This window comes from Diospyros lotus, chromosome 12 (assembly GCF_014633365.1).
Source record: "Diospyros lotus cultivar Yz01 chromosome 12, ASM1463336v1, whole genome shotgun sequence".
Lineage (NCBI taxonomy): Eukaryota > Viridiplantae > Streptophyta > Magnoliopsida > Ericales > Ebenaceae > Diospyros > Diospyros lotus.
Genome location: NC_068349.1, coordinates 24,878,097 through 24,905,221, shown reverse-complemented (window position 1 = coordinate 24,905,221; position 27,125 = coordinate 24,878,097). Strand labels below are relative to the sequence as shown.

Here is a 27,125-nt window from a genome sequence, read left to right as displayed (position 1 = left end):
ATCCCAATTCACCCCCCCTTTGGGATATACTTGCCATTATATAAAACTAACAATTGGTATCAGAGTGCAAGGTCTCTAAGTATTTTGTAGGTCTAACCACCCAAGAGCAAAGATCCAAATAGCATTCAACACAGATTTCAAGTTGGAAGGACAAAACGTCTCAATGTCACCTTACTTTGATGGTTCGAACTATACCTACTGAAAAAACAAGAATGAGGTATTTCTTAATGCAAAATACTAAACTATATACATGTATATCTAATACGATTACATTACCGAAACCTCCTATGAAAACTTGAAATGAACAACAATTGTTACTTGCAGTTAACAATTGTTGGGCAAATAACAATTGGTCTCTAAGTTATTCCTGTAAGAGAGCAATGTTGGGCAAATAACAAGCTATCCGTAAGGAAGATAAGATGGTTCCCATGTTGAAATAATATTTGGCTTCTAGTAAAACAGGGTGTTCCCTATGTTTAAACTTCTTTGTGAAGCGTTTAGGGAGAGTCCTTTGGTATAGAATTTTGCCTTTACTTACCAGAAAAGCTATTTTGATATCTCAAAGATTTTAATCTATATTCTTTTTTTTTTTTTTTTTAGAGGCATTATGAGAAGATGTGATAATAACAATATTTTATTTTATTTTATTCTATAAACAAACATCCCTTATAGAGTACTAAAGTTTTTTTCAATTCCCATGATACCCCTTTGCAACATTTATATTCCAAACATGTCCCTAATAATTATTTTTTAAATCACCCATAAATCATTTAAAAGTCAAATTTACAAGTCAAACAAAAACCTATTTTGAAATTAAAAATATCCCATGTTCAAAAAAGTTTGAATATGAGATAATTTTATTTTAAAATAAATGTTCGAAACAACTCTTTTTAATTTTAAATAAAAAAAATAATCCAAAAAAACCTCACATTTGAGATCTTGTAAAAAAAAATTAAAACCAGAATAGATGAGAATAAAATAAATAAATAAATAATTGGAATCCTATTTCTTCACAATTTGAAACAATCAAATTTATACATATTTTAAAAACTTTAAAAATCATGGCATCTCTATTTTTTTAAGGATTTGAAATAACGAAGCTTATCCATATTTTAAAAATTGTGCATTTAGTTTTGATTATTTTAGAAGGTAGTTTGTTTTAAGAAAAGCAATAATATCGAAACGAACTTAAAATAAATAAATAAAAGGATCCACATCTATATTTTTTTCAAACATTCAAATAACAAAGCTGCTTATTCATTTAAGAAAACTTCACACAGCAACTAACTACATTTAACTCACTCAATATTTCTTCCTTTATTTTTTTTATTTATCATGTTTTGTTTTATCCTTCATAATAATAATAATTAACTATATATAAACGTAGCTGACACTCCAGTGTGTGTTTCCTTTGGTGTCCCCTCTACCTTACATTATAGAGTATTAATTAATTTTGTATAATAAATATGATGATACTTTTTTAAATTAACCATCAATGGAGATAAATAAAAGTACAAAATTTATATAGCCAAATTATTATGTGTCTAAATAGTTATTACACAAATTTTCAAATAAGGTGGGAAGTGTCAAATTACAATGCATCATGATCATATGTGCGCGTGTTTGATTGATGGGCTACTAACATAAAAAGATAAAAATTTAACTCTTTATTTATTAGTGTAAATTTAACTTGTAGATGAGATGAGATGACTTATATATAATAATATCATTGCATATATATAAAGGATTTGAATTCAAACCTTACCACTAAAAACTAAATCATATAAAAAATAAAATAAAAATAAAACTACCCTTCTATCCATCAACTAAACTTCACAATTCATATCAATAACTAAAGTAAAAATTACGACAAGGACGGCTGTCTTGAGTAGGCTTACAAAGAAGACCCTACAGAATCAAAGCGTATAACGACTAGAGGCTCTCAAGGGCTAAACAGTCAAAGACTGCAAATTTGAGCCTAAAAAACACAGTTTCTGTAACAAAGGACACACACACACAAACTTCATTTATAAGAAACATGAAGAGGATGCAACAGGACAGGTGGCCTAACACACCCGATAAAGCCCATCCAGGAACCATACAAGCCTATCCAGTGTGAAAATTTACTTTATATCCCCCACTTCTCACTGTCTTCACAATAACCTGCTGAGAGACTTAATAAGCAACTTTAAATTCCGTCTGGTGGCTTCATCGCCCGTAAATCCTAGAATATCAGAGCTTATGCTCTGTAGATCATGGAAAGATGGTTCAGACTTCAGACTTTAGAGAAAACAAGAACAGCAATGGCATAATTTAAAAAAAAAAAAAAAAAAAAAGGAAAAGGAAAAGTGGGTGGTGCCAAAGACCCAATAACACAAGAGAATGATAAATCATTATGATGTAGTTGGCTTATTATAATGTAGGCAACAAGCAAGAACACACCTCAATATTCTTCAAAGTGAAAATAAGGGTATAGACGGACTTCCGAATCAGTTCAGTGTTTTCTGGTGTCATAATGGATGAATGCACCCTTCTGCAGAGAAAACAGGAAAAAGAATGATAACAAAGCATTACAAGCACCTAAAACTATAAGGAAACATGCATTCTTCTCTGGTAAATGAAATGCAAACACTAGTACATCACATGCTCTAAAATATAATAGAGTACAGTGAATTTAGATATCTTAGTACTAGAAATTAAAATATTTTTAAACTTCTTTGAAGTTATTCAATGAAATAAATAACAAAATCTTTTTTTCTTCTGTTCAAATCAATTTATACAAGAATATGGTTCTCAAAACATGACAGTCAACCTTCTTACATTTCTTCAAGCCAGATCTCTGTTATCCATGGGTTTTTACTTACCACGTAACATTTCTCAAGCCAAAACTCTATTATCCACGAGTTTTTACTCACCATATAACATTTCAAAAAATAAATAAGATTAAAAAAAGGGCAAATTACTAAAAAGTACTCAACTTTTGATTTTGTTTCAATTCTAAAACAAACTCTTAAATTTTTCAATAGCAGCACTGAACTTTGTGTTTCGTTTCAACTCTATAATGACATCACTCTCTATTAGGTTGCACTGTTAAACAATGACATCGATGCTGACACAGCAATGGTGTGGACAACGAGTTGAACACTAACTTCCATGTCATTTGCACAAAAGATAACTAAATCTCCTCCAAAAATTATTACTAATAACCAAAAGAACTTTGCCCACTTTGCCCTAGTGAGAAGAAACTAGGGCTTTATCTCCAACAAAATCGCAGCTAGCAGAGATCAGTTGAGGGGCGAAATTTGCAGAAGGAAACTAAATCTGTTTCACGGCTTAAGCCTGACAATAAATTCCTCGTAATTCGATGTGAATTAGGAAGATACAAGAAGCAGAACAGAGAAATAGAGAGAGAGAGAGAGAGATTAGTAAGGAGGAAGAGATGAAATTCTCATTAATTCCTCGATGCCCCAATCCGAGAGGCAATGGGGTTTTATACAAGCTGCTGGAAGGGAGGATTCCTGCCAAGGCATCTTCTACACCCTTCTGTTGTTATAACTACTCAGCTTCTACACCCTTCTATTGTTATAACCACTTGCACATGACTACCCCTTAGATGAAACAAAACATATAACAGCAAAATTAAAAATCACATGACAATTCCAACCCCCCTCTTACAAATTTCTTATCCTCAAGAAATGCTGAGAAGGCTTGCAAACCCAGGAAACTGCCTGAGCAAGTCAAGTAAGTACTCCCAGGTGTTGTTATCTGAATGGTTATTCTCTTATTTCACCAATTCCTGTATGAGTGGTGCCCCTTGTTTATACACTGCATGCCTATCTAATATGGCTTCAGGCTCCATAGCTTTGCTAGCCTCCTTAGGAAGTACAGGTAATGTAGGACTCACTGATTGTGTCCCCATAGATTTCTTCAAAAGAGAAATGCAGAACATAGGGTGGACTTGTGAACTCTCAGGCAACTGTAAATGATAAGCCACCCTCCCAATCTTGGCAACTATTGGAAATGGCCCATAATACCGTGGGCTTAGTTTAGACACCGGTCCTTGTGTGATGGACTTAAGATGAGGATACCTCAGGCTCAAATACACTTCTCCCCTACTGAAAACTCCCTTTCACTCCTTTTTCGATCAGCAAATTGTTTCATTCTATATTTGGTTGAAGCTAACTCCTTCAGTCGTTGCAACACCTTCTTCCTCTGCCATAAATACTCCTCCAATGTTGCGACAGTAGTGTACTGTCCAATAGCTAGCAAGATAGGTGGTTTGTATCCAAATAAGGCCTCAAAATGTGACAGTTAGAGGGACCTATGCCACCCCTTGGGTTGTAAGAAACAAAGACAACTTAAGAAAGTCTCCAAACTTTGATTTACCCTTTCTGTTTGCCCATCTGATTGTAGGCGATAGGCTGTGGACATGTTCATGTTGGTGCCTAAGGCCTTCATTAACTCCTACCACAATAAGCTAGTCAATATTTTGTCACAATCTAACACTATAGACTAATTTAACCACTTGATCTAGGAAGATCCTAGCCACCTCTTGGGCAATATAGGGATGTGTGAGCCCTATGAAATGGGCAAACTTTGTAAATCGATCAACCACCTCCAATACACTGTCCTTCTCTTCTGACTTAGGCAATCCCTCAATGAAGTCCATAGATATACTGACCACTGCTTGGGCAGGAATGGATAGGGGTTGTAAAGTCCTGGGTAGGCCACGGTGCTTGGGCAAGAATGGGTAGGGGTTGTAAGAGTCTTATGTAGGCCACGGTTTCATACTTACACCTTTTACAGTTGTCACAAGCCAATACAAACTCTTTCACCTTGGTCTTAAGCCTAGGTCAATAGAAGAGTTGCCTCACTCGATGGTAGGTATTCTGGATTCTAGAATGTCCCCCCAAGAGTGATTCGTGTAGGGCCTATAGGATCTTCCTTTCGAGTGCCTCATTGTTCCCAATCACAATTCTTCCTTGATACCTTATCAATCCTCCCACCAAAGCATACCCTTCCTTCCCATTTGAACCCACTACCAATTGCTCCAACTCCTTCACCTTCTCATCCCCCTCATAGCTAGCCATTACGTCTTGACACAACTCAGGAACTATAGTGGTTATAGCTGCTAAGCTTCCTTCTTCATGACACCTTGAAAGGAAATCTGCTATTACATTTTCCCTACCCTTCTTGTATTGTATAATATAGTCTAGAACCATTAGTTTGGCCATCCCTTTCTTTTGCAATTGAGTATGCAATTTCTGTTGCAACATAAATTTCAAACTCCCGTGATCAATTCTAATTATGAATCAGCCCCTCTCCAAATAATGTCTTCACTTCTCAATTGCCATCAATACAACTAGGAATTCCTTCTCATAAATACTTAACCCCATATGTCTAGGGTCTAGGGTCTAGGGCCTAGGGCTTGGCTTAAAAATGCCAATGGCCTTCCCTCTTGCATCAAAACTGCCTCAATCCCTATCCCACACGCGTCTGTCTCCAGAATGAAAGGTTTGCTAAAGTTTGGCAAACCAAGGACAAGAACCTTACTCATAGCCTCCTTTAGTTTCTCAAAGGCATCCTCTGCTTCTTGCCCCCCCCCCCCCCAAACTGAACCCATTCTTCTTTAAAAGCTCTGTTAAGGGTCTACTGATCACCCCATAATTCTTCACAAACCAGTAGTAATACTGGTTAACCCAAGGAACCCTTTCAATGCCTTCACCATAATAGGCTTAGGCCCAACAATCATGGCTTCCACCTATCTTGGATTTGTACTCACCCCTTCCACCGATATTATGTGCCCCAAATACTCCACTTGCCCATGCCAAAAGCATACTTAGACCTTTTGATATAGAGTTAGTTAGACCTGAGGACCTCGAAGGTAGTTCTTAGGTGAATCAGGTGTTGATCAAATGTAAGGTTATAAACAAGTATATCATCAAAGAAAACCAATATAAATTTTCATAAGGCTCAAAGACATGATTCATAAGAGCATGAAAGGTGGTTGGTGTATTGGTGAGCCCAAATGACATCACCAAGAATTCATAGTAGCCTTGGTGTGTTCAAAAAGCGATTTTAGGAATATCCTCAAGTTTCATTCTAATCTGGTTATATCCCGAGCGTAGGTCAAGTTTAGAGAAGAAGCTAGCATGATGTAATTCATCTAGAAGGTCTTCAGCAAGGGGTATAGGGAATTTGCCTTTAACGGTCATGGCATTAAGTTGGCGATAATCCACACAAAAATGCCATAATCTGTCCTTTTCCTTGACAAGCAAAAGGGTGAAGCAAAAGGACTTTGGCTAGGTCTAATTATGGCTCGGTGTAGCATCTCCTGAACCATTCTTTCAATTTCTGTCTTTTGGTTTGGGGGATAATGGTATGATCTAATGTTAATGGGTTCAGCATTAGGTTTGAGATTGATGGAATGGTCAAACATTCGAGTAGGCAGTAGGGTTGTAGGTTCCACAAAAGATCCTCAAATTCAACCGACAATTTATCAAGTAATTCTAGATTGTGTACCTCATCTTGTCTTCCCATAGGTGTACTAACAGTTAGGAGGAATTCTCCTTGCACTGCATTGCAGTCACTAGCTTCCTCTACTGCTTCAATAGAGAACAACTATGTAATCTAAGCCCACTTACTCCAGAACACCTTATGTAGTTTCCTGAACACCTTATGTAGTTTCCTTCCCGTAATTATCTTACAAACCCCAGCCTCGTTTCCCCCTGTAAGGGTCATTTTCCTCCCTTCTTTCTCAATGGAAACCTCCATTCTATTAAAGTCAAAACGTATGGAGTTCACTCCTTTCATCCAATCTACTCCCAACACAATGTCACAACCTCCCAACTGTAGGAGTCTCAAATCAACTTTAAATTCCTCCCCCTACATTTCCCAACAGAAGCCCGTACATGCCGATTTGCTCACTACCCTGTTTCCATAGGCCAATGTCACACTCAAGGGTTGTGTACCCATGAGTTGACATTTCAATCTCCTGGCTGTTCCATCATTTAGGAAATTGTGGGTACTCCCACTGTCTATCAAGATCATGAGGCTGCAGTCCTTTACCCTTCCACCTTGATAATCTTGTTATTTGTTAATCCCTTCAAGGCATGTATGGAAATCTCCCCCATTGTATTCATCTATATTCACCAAGCTCACTAGTTTCCCTTTCCTCAATCAACTCTCCATCCTCACCTTCTAGAAGTAGCAATTGCCATTTGCATTGGTGACCATAATAATACTTATCCCCACACCTAAAGCATAACCCAACCTGCCTCCTCTGCTCAATTAGCCTCCCCCCTTGTGGTGGCATGGTGTGACCAAAGCTTGGACCACCCAAACTCTTTACCCCTGAACTCCCTTTAACCAACTCCTTATTATAACCCTTACCTCCCTATGATGTTGTTCCCATAATCACTCCCCTCAGTTGTTGCCTTTGCTTCCTCACCAAAGCCTCCACCACCATCTCCTGCAACCTGGCACTCTCGGCTGCCTGCTCCACCGTACAGGGCTGCAACATTTTGACCATTGGTCAAAGCTCATTGCTCAAACCGCTCATAAAGTTGAACATAAAATAAGCCTCTGATAGATGAGGATTGTGATTGATCATGAGTGATCTCAGTTTCTCAAACCTAAGCCAATAAAATCTCACTTCCCCACACTACCTGAGTTTGTTGAATTCCTCTATCACATCCATCATGGTCCTCTCACCAAACCTTTCACAAAGCTTTTTAGCAAACTCCCCCCATATACAATCTCCTCTTACTCTAGACCACCCTTGAAACCAAACATCCCCTATATCGTTAAAGTATGATGTGGCCAAGGCTACCCTCTACCCCTTTGGTATGTTGTACCAATTAAATAATTGTTCACATTTTCTTAACCACCATCTAGGATTTAATCCCTTCAACCACTGCGATCTCCTTCAGGGGCATAGGAAACCCCAATTGATTGTGGGTGGCATGGCCCTCCCGTCCCCTATCCATTACTTCCTCTCCCAGATCCACCTCAATTTCAAAGGTCTTTGTCATCCAATAGTTCATCCTATGTCCAAGTAAGATAGGATCTGTTCTCTCCCTAGGAGGAAAGTCAGGAGAGATTCTTACCGAGTTCTAGTGAGTGAACATCACCATGAACTGTTGAAGATCTGGTCCCTAAATTGTACCCCCATCTCCTCCTAAATCTATTAAATGGCCCCATCCAACCTCCGTTCCAATCCTTCCATGGAACTATCCAACTTGCGATCTATCACCATGATCACCTCATGATTTCGAGTAGATACGATCTCCAACAAGTTGATTTTGTTCTAGAATTCAGTTATAGTCGAGTTGAATTGTTGCAGCTATGACTCGAAGTTTTTCATACGAACTTGCTCTGTCATCGATCTTGATATTCAAGGATTACGACCGAGAATCGAGCTCTAATACCAAAATTGTCACAACTTAAGCCTAACAATGAATTCCTCCTAATTCAATGTGAATTAGGAAGATACAAGAAGCAAAACAGAGAAATAGCGAGAAGGCGAGAGAGAGATTAGTAAGGAGGAGATGAAATTCTCATTAATTCCTCAATGCCCCAATCCGAGAGGATCAATGGGGTTTTATACAAGCTACCGGAAGGGAGGATTCCTGCCAAGGCATCTTTTACACCCTTCTATGGGTATAACTACTCAACTTCTACACCCTTCTATTGTTATAACCACTTGCACATGACTACCCCTTAGATGTAACAAACATATCACAGCAAAATTAAAGCAAAATTAAAAATCACATGACAATCTGAAGGGGAAATGAATAAGGGAGAGGAAGAGAAGGAGGTATTCAACGCAAAAAATTGAGGGGAAATTACGGTTTGTAAGGGGACGAAATTGGATGCCAAGAAGACCCCACCACTTTCTTCTACTTCCTCAATTAGTTTTTGCCATTTTTTTAACATTTTTATTCTGAAAATCTGTTACAATTGATTAGTGTTTGTGAATTGTTGAATCATATAGCAGAGCCACATTGCGCATGGTTACCTTCCTTTTAACATGACCTTCACATGGCTTTAATTTTTTATGGAGTTAAATGTGTCTTTTGTTCTTGTGAAGTGCAGTTGAAATTTTACCAAACTGTCATTTAGTTTGAGTTCCAGCTGCTCCAACACTTGTGAGAAAACTATTGTTCAAAGATTCAAAGCTGTTTATTTACTTCGTATTGCATGTGGTTCATCTCTATTATCCCCTTGTTTTTGCACTGCTGGCTTCTGTAGCATTGAAAGGGGTTGTTCTTCACCATGTTGCAACAATAGAAAAACCAACTAGAATCAAGGTGATAAGACTTAAAATTGTGTCAAGACCCCAAGGATATAATAGTAGTTAGTTTAAATGCATTTACTATATTATACTCTAGGTAGTTGTTCATGCTTGTACCTTACAGTTAACAGACTATAAATAACAGCCAACAAATAGCCTTGTATTAGTTAGAGAAATCATATAGTTGAATGATAAATAGAATTTCTGATTTCTCTCTCATCAATTCTCACCCAATCTCCCTTTGATTTCTCTCTAATCTCTCCCTCTTTTGCTGTTCTGTCCAAATATCTTCCTCCTATTCTTCTGATATCTCCCTTATTTCTTCTGATTTTCCCCCTTACTTCCTGTTCTATTTCCCTCGGATTCTTCCATCTTCCTATCAAAACCCTAGATAAACCCTACGTTCATGACAAATTGGTATCAGAACCAACAATTCTTGGATGTGATTTCAACTATTTCTGGTTGTGATTCCAATGGTTCTCAATTGTTGAGGATGTGATTTCGACGATTGCCAACTGTGGATTCCAGTAGTAGATCCAACGAACCGAGCCAACGATTTCCGGCTGTGGATTCCAGTAGTAGATCAAATGAAACGAGCCAGGTGATCTCAGCAACAACCCAAAGCTCCTTTACAAATTTTGAAGGCAAAGCTGGTTCGACAATTCCGATTGTGATTCTCAGCTCAGAATTGAAGGCAAAGCAGAACCAGTTGATCACGACTGTTGATAGGCGATTCCTTGCAGTAATTTCGATCCGACTTCACAAAACTCTTGTTACATGACCTTCAACTTCTGCTCATTTTCAGCTTAAATTTGAAGACAACTCAGAGTCAACAATTATTGGCCACTACATGGTGATTTAGGCAATACCATAATTCCAATCTGACATCATAATTGAGCAGAGTAGCTGATTCTTTGATGGAAAATCAGAGCAAGCAATCTCGAAATTGATCGAGACGCAAGAGGCAATTTAGGGCGTAGAGTCAGGCTACCGATTTCTCAATTCCAACTATGACAGGTGAATTCAGGATTGTTGAGGTTAGATCTAAGTAATTTCTGGAAGCAATTTCAAACAAGGTAGATTAGGTTTACTAAAAATAAAATTCAAGTTCGATTAGACTAGAATCAGTTCAAAGGCAGTTCTTGTAATGCAATTTCTGGAGGCTATAACAGTACTAATTGAGTCATAGGAGGTTATCGAGTAGTTCCTTGACGACTTCTCCTACTCGTGAGATTTTGGCCATGGCTAACAGAACACACATGACACACTTCAAGTCACAACTGTAGCAGACGAATACTACAGTCTCAGTTGTGTTAGTGTCAGTGCCCTAAATGCTAGATTTGCACTACATCTGATGTATGTGAATGGCACTAATAATGTTATCTTGTATAATATATGTTTCATATATATAAAGTCATATCTTCATTCATACTCTCCGTTTTTATTTATGAATGAGTCCCTAGAATTCCTAGTAGAGATCTAATTTTTAAGTGTTAAGAATGATATGACACAGATTTCTAGCTTAAGATTTCTTAAAGGAATTTATGGCCCTAAGATTTATCAAAAGGGGAATATAATTTATCTATTACAGACCAGCATGTGTGCTACTACTAATATTTAGCATGAGATGCTAATGAGTACGGTGGTAAGTCATATACCATCTTGCATGAAATGTAGATAGTAGACATGTGGGTAGATGCTAGTTGAACATATATTGAATGTGACGCCTGCGACATATCACATGGCTTTGTGATTGATGATCTGTTACTGGTTTTTGATTGTGTATTTGGTCCTCTAACCAAAGACGACATAGTTGTCTTGCGCATCGGTGTCGGAGATTTGCCGTTGAACGAAACTGTCCAGACGACATAGTTGTCTTGTGCATAGTTGTGTAGAGGCAGATGTTCGCTGATGGAATCCATTGCCCTCCATCAAATGGGGGTGAACATCCCATGTGGTCTAAGTTAGTTGTGGTTGGTAAACCCCTAGCCAAGGAGAGCATGATCGGAAATGTGTTCCCGATGTCGAAAGTTGTTCCGAAATGCTACCTTGACCATATCGTACTAGATCTGTCATAGTTATCGAGTCTTGTGAGTTTAGTCAATCCATGACTCACTTAGTTGGGATCTTAATCAGTGGAAAGATTAAAGTGCACAGTAATCAAAGAACCTTAATGGGTTCATCTGAAGTTCACACTTCATTGCCATTGGGATCGTCCTGAGTCTTAACTAGGGAATACTCAAGATCTTTTAAGATGCTCTGGGGATTTGGAGAGATCCTTTTAGTAGGTTGAAGTGTTCGACTGGCATCAAGGAGTTTGTGGAAATTGTTGGAAGGCTGAGCTGCCGAGCTGATGGAAGGCCGAGCTGCTGAGGCCGAGCTACCAAGCAGATGGAAGGCCGAGCTGCCGAGCTAATGGAAGGCCAAGCTGTCAAGCTAATGGCCGAGTTGCCGAGCTATTAAGCTCTTTATCACCTGATTTATTATCTGTGATTTATCTTGATTTATCTTGCTGTTATATCTTATCTTTCCCTTTTATTAGATTTGTTTGTATTTAAGATTGTTGTAATCTAGTCCTAAAAAGTAGAAATCTAATCTCTAAAATTTATGAGAATTCTTAGAATCCACTGTGTATATATTTGTGGCATTCTCAAGGGAATTATATACTAAGGATTATTCTTTCAAAAGGAGATTTCTTCATAGTTCACTATCAAAGGTAGCTGGAATTGGAATGGTGGCAATTTCAAATGATTTAACCCTAAAATCAATTCTCTTGGTGCCAAATTTAGACTGCAACTTAATATCAGTAAGCAAATTATCTACTGATTGTAATTGTATGGTTAAATTCTCACAAAATTTGTGTGAATTTCAGGACCAAAGTTCGAGGAGGACGATTGGCAGTGCTGAAGCATGTTCGGGCCTCTACATCCTTAAAAAGACTTCTTCTAGCAATAAAGTTGTTCAATCCAGCAACTATTCTTCTCTTAAACCAGTTGTTTATTTATCTAATTTTCATTCCAATGATGGTGCTATCATGTTATGGCACTATGGATTGGGTCATCCTAATTTTGTTTATCTTCAGAAATTGTTTCCCTCATTGTTCAAGAATAAAGATCCCCATTTGTTACAATGTGAAATCTATCAATTCTCTAAACATATACGAAACACTTATCCCAGCCAAGTTTATACTCCATCTTCGCCTTTCTCCTTGATTCATAGCGATGTTAGAAACATTATTGGGGCTCGTTGGTTCATATCATTTATTGATAATCATACTCGCTTAACGCTTAACGTGGGTATTTCTTATGAAAGAAAAATATGAAACTGGTTCTATCTTTCAAACTTTTCATTCAATGGTGCAAAGACAATTCAATGCCAAAATTCAGATCTTGAGAACAGATAATGGCAAAGAATACTTCAATTCTATCCTTGGTCATTATCTTTCCCAACAAGGCATAATACACCAAAGCACTTGTGTTGATACCCCCAACAAAATGGGGTTGCAGAACGAAAGAACCGACACTTATTGGAAGTTGCGAGATCCCTATTGTTCTCTACTAATGTTCTGTTGAGTTTTGGATCTAATCCTCACACAATTAAAACCTCTCTCTCACCCAAATTCTCACCCGATAGAGATAGAAACTAAAAGAAAAGTAAAATAGATTAAAATGCAAAATAAAAACAATGAAGAACAAGAAGACTTATCCTGGTTCAGGCAAGAAATTGCCCTACATCCAGACTACCAGATGATGCCGACAGAATCCACTATCAAAGAACAAGATTACAACACTTCTTCCTTGGTCTCTTCCTCGCACACACTTAGGCTATTAATCTATAGCCTCTCTCAAGAAAACAAAGGACCGAGCACTGGCTCTCTCTCTATTCTCCAACTCTTATGTGCGAATACAACATATGAATTCTCTCTCTTGCTGCTATCCCTCACAGAACCTACCCGCCTCTATTTATAAAAGATAGAGGCGGTTACAACTTAAAAGGACTAATATGTAAATATAAGGAATTTACATGACTTAACCGGAAATAACCCAAGAGGCATTTCCGTTACATTTTAAACACATAAAACATAAGAGGGAAACATTTCCTTACAAACATATCTGCCATTTTACAGAAACTTACAGCTATGCTAAACAAATTCTAACAATTTCTCCACCAATTTGATTAGATAGCTTTAAGTCTTCAACAACTTCCAGATTCTACTACAGCAACCTTTTCATCCCATCTTCTGGCTTCCTTCTAAGCTTAAGAGCTTAGACTCCTTCAAGCTACATTGAGTAGCTCCATGCAGTGTTTCATCTTGGCTGCGGGGACAGCCTTGGTGAACATATCCGCTGCGTTTTCCTCTCCAGCAACCTTTTCTAGCTTCAGCAATTTCCTGTCAAGAATTTCTCTAATAAAATGCAGACAAACATCAATATGTTTAGTACGTTCATGATGAGCTTGGTTTTTAGCTAGGTGAATGGCACTTTGGCTATCACATCTTAGGGTTGTATCTATCTCCCCTCCTAGTAATTCCCCTAGAAGCCCTTTCAACCACATGGCCTCCTTTATTGCTTCTGCTAGAGCAATATACTCTGCCTCGGTAGTGGATAATGCTACAACATGTCATAGACCAGCCTTCCAGCTAACTGTGGCATTTCAAACCTTAAAAACATAGCCAGTGGTTGACCTCCTCCTATCCAGATCCGCTGCATAATCTGCATTGGAGAATCCTAAGATCTTAGCTTCTAATTCTTTCCCTGCTCCACCATAAACCAAACCAATACCTAATGATCCTCTTAGGTATTTAAACATCCACTTGACAGCACTCCAATGAGACTTCCCCGGGTTTGCCATAAATCGGCTAACTACACTCATGGCATGAGCAAGATTTGGCCGAGTACAAACCATGCTATACATCAGACTCCCTACTGCACTAGAGTATGGGACATTCCTCATTTCTGCCTTATCATCCTCATTTATAGGAGATTGGCTTGCTGAAAGCTTAAAATGCTGAGTAAAAGGAGTACTAACAGCCTTTGATTCAACCATACCAAATCTTTGAATTAATTTTCTTAAGTAATTCTCTTGCGATAGACCTAGGGTTCTAACCTTTCTATCCCTCTTTATTTCAATTCCCAATATCTTTCTTGCTTCTCCTAGATCTTTCATTTCAAATGCTGATTTTAATTCCAGTTTTAACTGCTGGATTTCTTCCTTTGATTGACTTGCAATCAACATATCATCAACATATAATAAAAGATACAAGAAAATGCTGTTAGATATTTTCTTAAAATATACACAGCAATCATATGAACTTCTTACAAACCCATGATCAATCATAAAAGTATCAAATCTTTTATACCATTGGCGTGGGGATTGTTTAAGCCCATATAGTGATTTCTTAAGAAGGCAAACTTGCTCTATTTTCCCTTTTGATTTGAATCCCTTTGGCTGCTCCATGAGAATTTTTTCTTCTAAATCTCCATGCAAGAAAGCAATAGTAACATCCATTTGTTCCAAACACAAATCCATGTGAGCAGTTATGGCTAGAAGCATTCTTATTGAGGTGTGCCTTACAACAGGAGAAAATACCTCATTATAATCAATTCCCTCAACCTGAGTAAACCCTCTTGCAACCAGCCTGGCTTTATACCTAGGCTTAAGCTCATTTCCAGCTCCTTCCTTTATTTTATAAAGCCATTTACAGCCCACTATTCTTTGCTTCTCCGGTCTATCAAAACTAAAGTCCAGGTTTGATTTTTCCTTAGGGAGTTTATTTCTGATTCCATAGCCTTAATCCACTTACTAGAGTCTTTAGAGGATATTGCTTCCTCATAAGTTTGAGGTTCATCACCTGCAACCTCAAATGCACTCGTAAGTGCATATGAAACCAGATCTGCAAAGCCATATCGCTTAGGAGGTTTTGATTGTCTTTTCTGTCTATCCCTAGCAACATTATATCTATAATGGTTAGGCTCATCTTCTGCATCTGAACCCTCTTTACTTTCTCCATGAGGGTCAAAATCTTGGTCAGCTATGGGTTCTTCTATGTTTTCCTGATGTTCCAAGTCCTGGCTTTGGGAGCCAGATGTCTCTGCATTGGGAGAATCTTCACGCCAACCTAATTCTACATTCTCTATTATAGTTGATGGCTCATTTCTACCATTATCATGCAGACCCTTAGCTACTGAATTCTCATCAAAGATGACATCCCTAGTAACTAAGATCTTTTGGTTATCAGATTCTAGACTCCATAGTTTGTACCCTTTTACACCAGTTGGATATCCTATAAAAATGCATTTTTGAGCTCTAGGATCCAGCTTTCCTTGTTTTATATGGGCATATGATATGCACCCAAATACCCTTAGGTGTTTTAAGCTAGGTTTGTGACCTGTCCACATTTCATAAGGAGTTTTAAATTCTATTGCAGCTGAAAGAGATCTATTTAACACATATGCTGCAGTATTCACTGCTTCTCCCCAAAATGCCTTTGAGAGGTTTGCATAAAACAACATACACCTGACTCTCTCTAGGAGAGTCCTATTCATCCTCTCGGCAAGCCCATTTTGCCTTGGGTTTCCTGGGGCAGTCAAATGCCTAACTATCCCACTTCCTTTGCATAAATCGGTAAACTCCTTGTTGCAGAATTCAAGACCATTATCAGTCCTAATGGTTTTTATCTTTCTTCCCTTTTGATTTTCTATCATGGTCTTCCATGTTCTAAAAGCCTCAAAAGTATGTTCTTTTGTTTTCAAAACATATATCCAAACCATTCTAGAAAAATCATCTATTATGGACAAAAAATACCTAGCTCCACCATAAGTAACAGTTTGGGCAGGCCCCCATAAGTCACTATGAATGTAATCTAGAGGACCCTTAGAAGAGTGAATTGCAGTTTTATTAAATTTTACCTTAGTGGTCTTTCCATAGATACATGATTCACACTTATCTAAACCTACCACTTGGGTTTCTTGTAAAATCCCTTGGTTTGATAATTCTTTAAGGCCAAGCTCACTGATGTGAGCCATCCTAAGGTGCCATAATCTCGAAATTGAGACATTCTTACTGCTAGACACAGCTGCTTCCCCATTTATACCTGATGTTTGCAGAATATAAATTCCATTCTGCTGGTTTGCTTTCATGCATAATAGGGATCCTCAAAAAACCTTAAGAATTTCTCCCTCTCCTTTAAAACTATGGCCAGATTTAGTTAAAGCTCCTAGGGAGATTAAATTTCTTTTTAATTCTGGGATATACCTCACCCCTTTAAGAGTCCAGTAGGTATTGTTAGGCATCTTAAGCCTAACATCTCCTACACCTAGGACCTTACACTCATGATCATTTCCAAGAAGAACCTTACCCCCCTCAGCTTCCTGAAAATTTTCAAACCAGTGTCTATTGGGAGACATGTGGAAAGAGCAGCCTAAATCCAGGATCCACATATCTTTCACAATGTTCTGAGAAACTGTTAATGCATCAGAACTATCATACCTAAATTCACACACTGAAACTCCACCATCTGAGGTTTTCTTATCCTTGAAATCTTTCTTCCTTTTTGGACAATCTCTCTTAAAGTGCCCTTCTTCTTGACAGTGATAACACTTTACTAGACCCCTCCCATTCTTAGAATTAGATCTAGATTTATTTTTCCCTTTGGAATCCTTTTTTGTACCCCTAGATCTTGCAGTCAGAACATCTCCACTAGAGTCTTTCTTCTTGGTTATACCTTAAATCTTTTGAATTTAGGACTCCTATAACATCTTCTAAAGACAACTTATCTCTGCCATGCTACAAAATATCAACAAAATGCTCATATGACCGAGGCAAAGAATGTAACAAAACTAATGCTCTATCTTCATCATCATATTTAACATTGATGTTTTCTAGATCTAGGCATAGTTTATTAAATTCGTCTATATGATCTTGCAGCTTTTGTTTTTCTTTCATTTTAAATGTAAAGAATTTAGTCTTTAGATATAACCTGCTAGACAAGGTTTTTGTTAAGTACAGATTTTCCAATCTTTTCCAGATTTCTAAAGCAGTGGTCATCTTAGACACTTCCCTTAATACCTTATCTCCTAAACTAAGGATTAAAGTATTAATGCCTTCTCTTCTATGTCAGCTTTCTGTTCTGCTGAGAGGATTTTAGCACTAACCCCTATCTGTTCTTTATCCCTTGGTTCCTCTCTTAACGCCTCCTTTAAACCTAGATTTCCGAGAAGGGCTTGCATCTTAATTTTCCATAAAGAAAAATCGTTTGTGCCATTGAATTTTTCAATATCATATCTTGATGCGGAACCGGACATCGCCATTTCTTAATGGTTTCTAAGACTGATCTAAGGGGTTCTTGGATGATTCTTGAAAAAAATTATGTGAAATCCTAGGCTCTGATACCAAATTGTTGAGTTTTGGATCTAATCCTCACACAATTAAAACCTCTCTCTCACCCAAATTCTCACCCGATAGAGATAGAAACTAAAAGAAAAGTAAAACAGATTAAAATGCAAAACAAAAACAATGAAGAACAAGAAGATTTATCCTGGTTCAGGCAAGAAATTGCCCTACATCCAGACTGCCAGATGATGCCGACAGAATCCACTATCAAAGAACAAGATTACAACACTTCTTCCTTGATCTCTTCCTCGCACACACTTAGGCTATTAATCTATAGCCTCTCTCAAGAAAACAAAGGACCGAGCACTAGCTCTCTCTCTATTCTCCAACTCCTATGTGCGAATACAACATATGAATTCTCTCTCTTGCTGCTATCCCTCACAAAACCTACCCGCCTCTATTTATAAAAGATAGAGGCGGTTACAACTTAAAATGACTAATATGTAAATATAAGGAAAATACATGACTTAACCGGAAATAACCCAAGAGGCATTTCCGTTACATTTTAAACACATAAAACATAAGAGGGAAACATTTCCTTACAAACATATCTGCCATTTTACAGAAACTTACAGCTATACTAAACAAATTCTAACATGTTCCTTCTCATTTTTGGGGTGAGGCTATTCTAATGGCCACCTATCTAATCAATAGAATGCCCTCACGAATCCTAAAGCATCAAACCCCTCGTCACCTTCTTCTTACTTCCTTTCCTCACACACGGATCCTTTCACATCTTCCCCTCAAAATTTTCAATTGTTGTGCATTTGTTCATGTGCATAATCATATGAGAAGCAAGCTTGAGCCTCGGTCTCTCAAATGCATATTTCTAGGCTACTCTCTTCATCAAAAAGGGTATAAATGCTACTCTCCTGAACTTCAAAAATTCTTCACCTCCATGGATGTCACATTTATTAAAAATCAGCCCTATTATCACAAAACTGATATTCAGGGGAGCAAGATACTTCCTTAGAATATCAGTTTTGGGATTCTATTGACTGTTAAGAACCTGAGGAGACCGAGGAACCTGAATCTAACACCTCTACCAGCCATTCTCCTTCTCCTACCAAGGAATTTCCTACTGTCATGACCCTCGGGTTTAACTAGGGTCTAGGAAGGAATTTAGATAAGAATTAAGAGGAAGGAAGAGCAGAAAGGGAGGGAAAGGAATAACATAACAGAACTGAGGGAAAGAGAGAGAAAAGCTGTGGGAGAGTATTAAGATTCAAATCATTCATTAAGCTTCTTTCTCTAACTACTCAAACCTATTTATAGGCTTACAAGTGAAGATGCTAACAACAACAACATAAAATGCAACTAATAAGGAAAATACATGACATGTATTACTAATATATCCTTGGGGTTCCTTGGGGTCGTGACAATTCCCACCCCTTCAAACAATTCTTGTCCCCAAGAATTGATAGTTATTAGCCCCATTCCTTAGCCGATTCCAACCTTAGCAATCTGGTTTCTTCTTCGCCTTTTTTTGTGCTTATCTCATATCTTCCTTTTCTGTTGCCTTTTTGTGTCTTTTTCTTCCAAAACATCAGTACTATGACTTGCTGCAACAGCAAGTCCAGCCATCCCCCTCATTCTGATTTCCATTGAGAATGGTTCCAATTGATCCGTTATAGCTGCAACCATATCATTTCCAATCATAGAAAGGAATTCCAACTTTGTTGTAGGCCAAAATCTGATTCGGCGTTGCAGCGCTCCAATTGAAAGAGGAATAAACAAAACAGCAAGAGTTATGTTCCCCTCAACAAAATTTTCATTGTAATCTTCAAACTTCGAGGTTGATGTAGTCATATCCTCTCCCTTCTTCACAACCTCTTCTCCTTCCTTATCTTTAATAGAGACTTCCTGGACCTCCATGTCAACTATCCCTTCTCCAATATTCGAACTTATAAATCGTGTGACAGCAACCTCCTTTTTCCTCATCTTTTGAACCACATGGTTGTTCTCAACAACTGCAGTACTATGCAAGTCCTCAGCCTTCTGCTTTTTCCTTTGGTCTAAGTCTTCATCGATTGCATTTTTTCCTTCAACAACTTCAATATCAGCTTCCTTAGAACTGTCGTTAAGTAGTTCCAGCTCGGATTTTTCCGTTTAAGCTCCTTTAGCTACATATGGTCCTTTACAAACTTGCGAGCTGCTCTTACGATAACTTTCCGGTGGCAGTCCATGCTTTCTACAAATGGCTTCTAGTGCCAATTCTTGCAGCCTCGCTTTCTTCGCAGCTTGTTCCACCCTAGTAGGGCAAAACATTTTCACACTGAGTTTTAAAGCATCGTCAAGACCATTAATGAATCTTGATACAAAGTAATGTTCTGACAAGGCTAGCTGAAAGCTCCACATCAATGCCCTTAATTCTTCAAACCTCTTTTGATATTTAGTCATTGATCCTTCCTGCTTAAGCTTGTTAAACTCCTCAATCACATCAATCATGTTCTTCTTCCCAAATTGGTCACATAGATCTTTAGCAAAGTCAGTCCACCTGACCTCCCCTTCCCTTGTTGCAGCACATAGTCCATCAGCCATCTCCTCCATCCAATTCCTTGAAAATTCACTGCTGTAACAACCTCTTGCTCAGCTTCTAAGGATCTCTTCGGAAATTGATTCTGGGACTAAAAATCAGCAACCCAAGCCAATGTAATTGATGCTTCCAATTCAGCAACCTTAATCCGCTTTAGACATTGCCCTAACAGTAGCCTAGATCTAAATCATCTTTTTAGTTGCTGCTGAATGGCCTCCAAATCAATTTCCGAAATTTGATCAGGTTGTTCAGCCTTCAAGTCAGCCTACTATCAGCTTCCAACTCAGCCTAAACCACCGCCTTAGTTACGATGGAGTAGCTAAGGACTGTCACCTTCCAAATTTCAACTTCTTAAAATGATCAATAGCCTCCAAATCCATTGCCGAGTCCACTTCAAACAATCTACTAGCTCTGAACGGTTTCAGACAACCTGTTCTAAGCCATTTCAGAAACCTGCCATGCAACTTTTGAACCCCACACTTCCCCTTCGCAATTACTTCTGTGGTGCAACACTAAAATCGAACTTCTGTTGCGCACTTACTTCCGAAAATCTCTGACCTAAACAGCTTCGATCAGTTTTCAAGAAATGGCAGGCTTCTACAGTTCACTTGAGAATTTTGTCTCAACAGATGTCCGTCTAAGTTCTAGCCAACGAACAATCAACTTCCCCCTGAGTTCGAGTTCACAATTCAAGCCGCCGGCTCTCAATTTCGTTGACTCGCCCTTCACATGCAACAACTTAAATCTGAAATTCCATTCCCGACCACTCCTGCATTTCGCCTCACTCACATGCAGCGAATTTGCTGGAATCAAACTGATTTAAGGCTAGCCCCAGCGGAGTCGGCACCCAATCACCATCCACCGTCTTGCTTTTGAAGCAACTTCCGCTGCGTAACTCCTCCTTACTTGATTTGATTTCGTCACTGAGAGCAATAGCCTATGGCCGCATGCAGATCATGATCCTCCTGTTCTATATCAGATTCATTGCGGATTCCAACTTTGCTTGGATTCTTATGGTAATCGCCCAAGCCTGCGTCCACTTACCCAATCACCGACCTCTGATAGGAATTGTCCTCAATTCTTGATTCGCTCAATGCTCTACTTCAATTCTTCGAAATTCATTGCTCCTTGAATCACCTAGCTTGCTCATCCTCAATTCTGAACAAAATCACCAAAATCCTAGCCGAGCTAATCCGCCTACTTCTCCTTCAAATCCGAGCTGACACTCACCGCTATCAATTTTGACAATTGAAATCCAATTCGTTCGGAAATCTCCTGAGTCAGCTTTGGAACTTGCTTCTACGATTCGCTGAGCTCTGCTGATACCGCTTATGGAATTTGCTTCTAGAAAAGATCACTTAAATTGCCACTTGCGAAAATTACCTCTGAACAGTGATCTCAATCGTTGAAGGCTTTCCTTTCGATCACAACAACCTTCCAATTCTAAAAATCAACCTTCGGAATTCGCTGTATGGAATCGCCTTTGCTACACGGAATCACACAAGTCACCGCTCGATCAACTATTATGTTTCTGAATTCAATTATTAAAGTCGCCTTCTAATTCCGAGAAGCAACAAAGAAAGGCGTAGCCGAGGAACAGGAGCTCTGATACCAAATGTCAGGACCCTCGGGTTTAGCTAGGGTCTAGGAAGGAATTTGGATAAGAATTAAGAGAAAGGAAGAGCAGAAAGGGTCTGTTGAGGGAAAGAGAGAGAAAAGTCGTGGGAGAGTATTGAGAGAGGGAATTGAGATTCAAATCATTCATTAAGCTCATTTCTCTAACTACTCAAGCCTATTTATAGGCTTACAAGTGAAGATGCTAACAACAACAACATAAAATGCAACTAATGCAACTAATAAGGAAAATAAATGACATGTATTACTAATATATCCTTGGGGTTCCTTGGGGTCGTGACACCTGCCTCTACTGTCACTGAACTGCAGGTTTACTCTAGAAGACAGTCCAAACCTAAGGAGAATAAGGCTCCAACATGCCCCCGGGACTGTTCAAGAGGCTGAGCCGAAATCACCGGTAGAAAGAGGTAGAAATATAGCTGGTGAGGATACTGTTACTGTTTCTATTGATGATGAGGATTTACATTGGCCTATTGCCTTGAAGAAGGGTGTGAGAGCATGCACAAAACATCCTCTACAAAATTATATCTCATACAAGGGTCTCTCACCAAAATTCAGTGAGTTTGTTTCAAATGTAGACAAAGTGCAAATTCCTAACAATATCCAAGAGGCTCTTCAGCACCCTAGATGGAAGGAGGCTGTTCCTTGGAGAAAAAATGAAACGTGGGATATCACTGACTTGCCTCTCGAGAAAAATCCTGTGAGCTGCAAGTGGGTTTTCATAGTAAAATATAAGGAAGATGGAGAGATCGACATATTCAAGGCTCGGTTAGTGGCAAAGAGCTTCACCCAAGCTTATGGTATTGACTACCAAAAAACATTTGCTCCTGTAGCAAAGTTGAATACCATCAGAGTTTTGCTGTCCCTAACAACAAATTTGGATTGACCTCTACATCAGTTAAATGTGAAGAATGCTTTCTTAAATGGAGATCTAGAAGAGGAAGTTTACATGGAGATTTCTCATGGATTTGAGACTAAACTTACAAAGAACAAAGTTTGCAAGCTAAGGAGATCACTCTATGGACTTAAACAATCCACAAGAGCCTGGTTTGAGAGGTTTACAAGGGCAGTTAAGAAGCATGGATTTAATGACCACACTTTATTCATCAAACGGTCCTTGGAAGGTAAATTGACTATTCTCATTGTATATGTGGATGATATCATTGTTACAGGGGATGACATTACTGAAATCAAAAGCCTTAAAGAAGTACTTGCAAGAGAATTTGAGATCAAAGACTTAGGGAATTTAAGATACTTATTAGGCATGGAGGTTGCAAGATCCAAAGAGGGAATTTCAGTCACACAAATGAAGTATATCTTGGATCTCCTTAAGGAAACAGGAATGTTGGGTTGTAAACTAGCTGAAACTCCTATGGAATCTAAAGCAAAATTGGACATTGGCAAAGAAAATAATCCAGTTGACAAAGGAAGGTATCAAAGGTTAGTAGACATACTAGACCAGATATTGGATTCTCTGTTAGTGTTGTAAGTCAATTCATGAATGATCCCAAAGAGGAACACTTGGAAGCAGTTTACCGCATCCTAAGGTACTTAAAATCAACTCCAAGCAAGGGGTTAATATTCAGAAAAACAGCAAATCGAGGAATCACAATCTATACAGATGCTGATTGGGCTGGTTCAATTCTTGATAGAAGGTCAACTTCAGGGTATTGATCATTTGTATGGGGAAATCTAGTGACCTGACGCAGCAAGAAGCAGTCGGTTGTATCTAGAAGTAGTGCAGATGTTAGTGTAGGTGCTCTAGACCCAGTCAGATTGGGCATGTTGTACACTGACAATTGTAATCATGTTTATTATTTGAATAAGGAGTTGTTCAAATTCACAAGAATTCATTCTATTAGTTTCTTGTTATTATTGTAATAACCAAATGAAACTAGATAGAAATCCATATGATGTATATTGTGATTAATCTATAAAGATGTGAGATGATACATCACAGTTTCTAGACATCATTAAACGTCCCAAGTCGTAGCAATGTCAAGAATGGACATTGACAATTGCGATAAGACTTGTATGTGCTATGTTTTTGCTATGTGATAGCAATGGGGGTCTCACACCCATAGGTATGAGGATGTCTAGACAAGTACATAGGTGACCAATGTTACAGAATATGTTACTGGACATGACTCGCCATGAGAATCCATTTTGGTTATATGTTGATGGAATTCTCATACGAGATGGGTGTAACTAATCCTTGGATCTGAGGTTGTCACGGTCATCTCATAAGAAAACCGGTATGCTTTGACATCGTTTTGATGGGCCTAGACAAAGGCTGCACGTGGGCGATCGTTGGGTATATCGTGAGGCTTATGGAGATGGGTGCATAGCCAAGATGGGACTCGTCTATCCCTTGATAGAGGATGATGTATCTAAAGCACCTTCGGTGGATATTCACTTTAAATCCATGGCCATAGTGAAAGAGATCAATAAGGAGTTATTGATTCACTTTCTATTAAGTGAAGATATCCAGAAGACCGAAAAAAACTCATGTGATCGTTATCAAGCAACACATCGCCATACTTGAGATCACATAAGATACATTGACGAGAGGATCGTATTACACAGTAACCATGCTCGTGAAAGGTTATTTGCAGATTATGAATCCTTCTGAATAATTGGATAGGCATGATGCCTTACTAGAGGCTAATCTTGTCTTATGTGTTCGTACCGACACATTGCCAACATATTCGGAAGCCTAATGAGTCATACGCAATAGGCACGGTCCCTAGCTTAAACCAGGAGAGTGGACGTATGGTTAAGTGAGACACTTCGGCAATAAGTTGTGCCGTCATAGGTTCTCACGAAAAAAAAACAAATAGACGTAATGACATCGATATGACGAGGAGTCGTCATAATAGAAAGAGTTTCCTAAAATGGCAATTGATTAAATTATGAAGGAATTTCTAATTTAATAATTTTCTATTTGTTGGAGTGGCAAATAGGAAATAAAATATACTTGGGCTTAAGTTAATATTTGGACTAAATTGGATTTGGGTCAAATATTAAATTAAATATTATATTTAGACTAAATTGAATTTGGGCCAAATATTAAATATTATATTTGGGCTTGAATTAGATTTGGGCCAAAATATTATATTTAAACCTATAAAAGGATTGAGCCATTTAATTATAATCCTAGTTGGACTAAAATAAACCGATTTAATTTAAGTTTCTAATTGGACTAAATTAAATGGGTCGGCCCATATCCATTAGGGTTTAAGAAACCCTAGAGCTCCTTATAAATACCCATTTATGGGTTGCCCAAACTACAGGGATTTTTTGTGTCATTTTTAAAGAGTTGAAAAAAAACGTATTGCCGCTCACTCTTTCCCGTTTCTTTTGGCATCAATACGAAACGAGGGTGTTCTTTTTCCGTCCATACACAAGTCGTGCAAAGAAGAAGGAGCTAGCACTCATATTCCGCTCTCCTTGCCAACGGACGCGTGCCACGTATCAAGAGTTAGAGGCCGGACGCTTGGACGGCTCGAATCCGCGAACGACTCGATAATCTAAATGTTAGATTTATTTATTTGTTTGTGAATGATTTGATTTCGACGTTGAAACAATTGCTGAGATCGGGGTAAGGTTCAAAATTTTTGAACTACGCTGCTTGCCCCGTAGCGATCTTGCTTTCCTTTCAGCAGAGGCCAAATTTAGAGCAATGGCTCATGGATTTGGCTGAAAATACTACTCTAAGAGTTGAAAATAGATACAACAGAACCAGTACAGGTGTTGTGTGTGTGACAACCAATCTGCCATCAGGATTGCTAAAAATCCGGTTCATCATGACCGGACTAAACATGTGGAGATTGACAGACACTTTATCAAAGAAAAACTGGAAGAGGGAGTATTCAAGCTGATCTACACTCCTACTAGTAACCAAGTGGCTGACATTCTCACTAAAGCTCTGTCTAGAAGAATATTCGATGAATTGAGTTGCAAGCTTGGCTTGAATAACATATTCAACCTAGCTTGAGGGGGAGTGTGGAAATTGTTGGAAGGCCGAGCTGCCGAGGCCAAACTAATGGAAGGCCGAGCTACCGAGCTGATGAGGCCAAGCTAATAAAAGGTCGAACTGAGAAGGCCAAGCTGTCGAGCTAATGGTCGAGTTGCCGAGCTACTAAGCTCTTTATCATCTGATTTATTCTTTGTAATTTATCTTGATTTATCTTGTTGTTATATCTTATCTTTCTCTTTTATTAGATTTGTTTGTATTTAAGGTTATTGTAATCTAGTCCTAAAAAAGTAGGAATCTAATTTCTAAAATTTAGGAGAATTCTTAGAATCCACTGTGCATATATTTGTGGCATTCTCAAGGGAATTATATACAAAGGATTATTCTTTCAAAAGGAGATTTCTTCAGAGTTGACATGTTTTGATTGCTACATGGCTATGGACCTAGAAAGTCACACGCATATCAAGTGTTGTGCCGATTAGTGATCCATTGCTATAAATGAGTTCATCTTCATTAAAGAGTTAATGTTGATGGTTTCAGTTAAATGTTAACCAGAGAGATCCAATCTTATGGGAGACCACTAAGTGTTAATGGGGCACACCGTTAAGAGTTAAGGGCCTTGGTTTCACTAAGAGTCAGTGAAAAGGCTATTACTAGTTAATAGCAAGGCAAAGTGCATCATTTTGATGGGAACCCAAAGAAAAATCACAAAGACTAAATTCAAATTTGCTCACTTCAATCAAGTTAGAAGGAAAATTTTGGGCATTCAAGAGGCCCTTAACTCTCCCTCAGACTCAATACCAAAAATTCTCTACACCCCCTGCTAACTTCTTCACCCTCTACATATTCCCCACCCTCCTCCTCAACCGAATTTTGTTATGCATTTGTTGGGTTGTTACACAACCCAACGATTTCCCCACTCTACCCCTACGCACATGGCTAGTTGTTATGCCAACCAGCCAATTTACACCCCTGCCCCCTTGGACCTTCTTTGATAAGTCAAGCGAACCAAGGGCCTAACATTACTTCCCCCCCCCCCCCCCCCCCCCCCCCCAACTTTCACCTTGTCCTCAAGGAGAAAAAATGGAAACTGCTGCCAGATAAAGTGGCAAGTTTCCTAAGTAGTTTCCAATGGGGGTAGCCCCTTCCATTGTATGATAATTTCTAAATCCCATAAGTTCTTCCCAGTCCCTGGCCGAACTCCCAACACTGCCTCCGATTCCACCTCGAGGTCTTCATTCAATTGTCGAGGAAGCTCCACATTAGCTTCCAAAGTCCCTCTTGCCTCCCGT

At 38.6% G+C, this 27,125-nt stretch overlaps 1 protein-coding gene and 1 long non-coding RNA gene across 2 annotated transcripts in view; both read right to left on the bottom strand.

The window, feature by feature from the left end:
- Positions 1-1,822: 1,822 nt before the first annotated feature.
- Positions 1,823-27,125, bottom strand: part of LOC127814254 (protein TRIGALACTOSYLDIACYLGLYCEROL 2, chloroplastic) — a 35,394-nt gene continuing 10,091 nt past the window's right edge. The window contains exons 5-6 of the mRNA XM_052355645.1: positions 2,443-2,533; positions 1,823-2,246 (exon numbers count right to left, since the gene is read on the bottom strand). Of these exons, the coding sequence (XP_052211605.1) occupies positions 2,154-2,246; positions 2,443-2,533 (184 nt within the window). The 3' untranslated portion in view covers positions 1,823-2,153. The remainder of the gene's footprint in view (positions 2,247-2,442; positions 2,534-27,125) is intronic.
- On the bottom strand, positions 3,934-26,840 carry LOC127814256 (uncharacterized). The gene is made up of 2 exons (XR_008026322.1): positions 18,074-26,840; positions 3,934-13,243 (listed from the first exon to the last, which is right to left on the bottom strand). It is a non-coding gene; the product is annotated as an uncharacterized LOC127814256 (long non-coding RNA).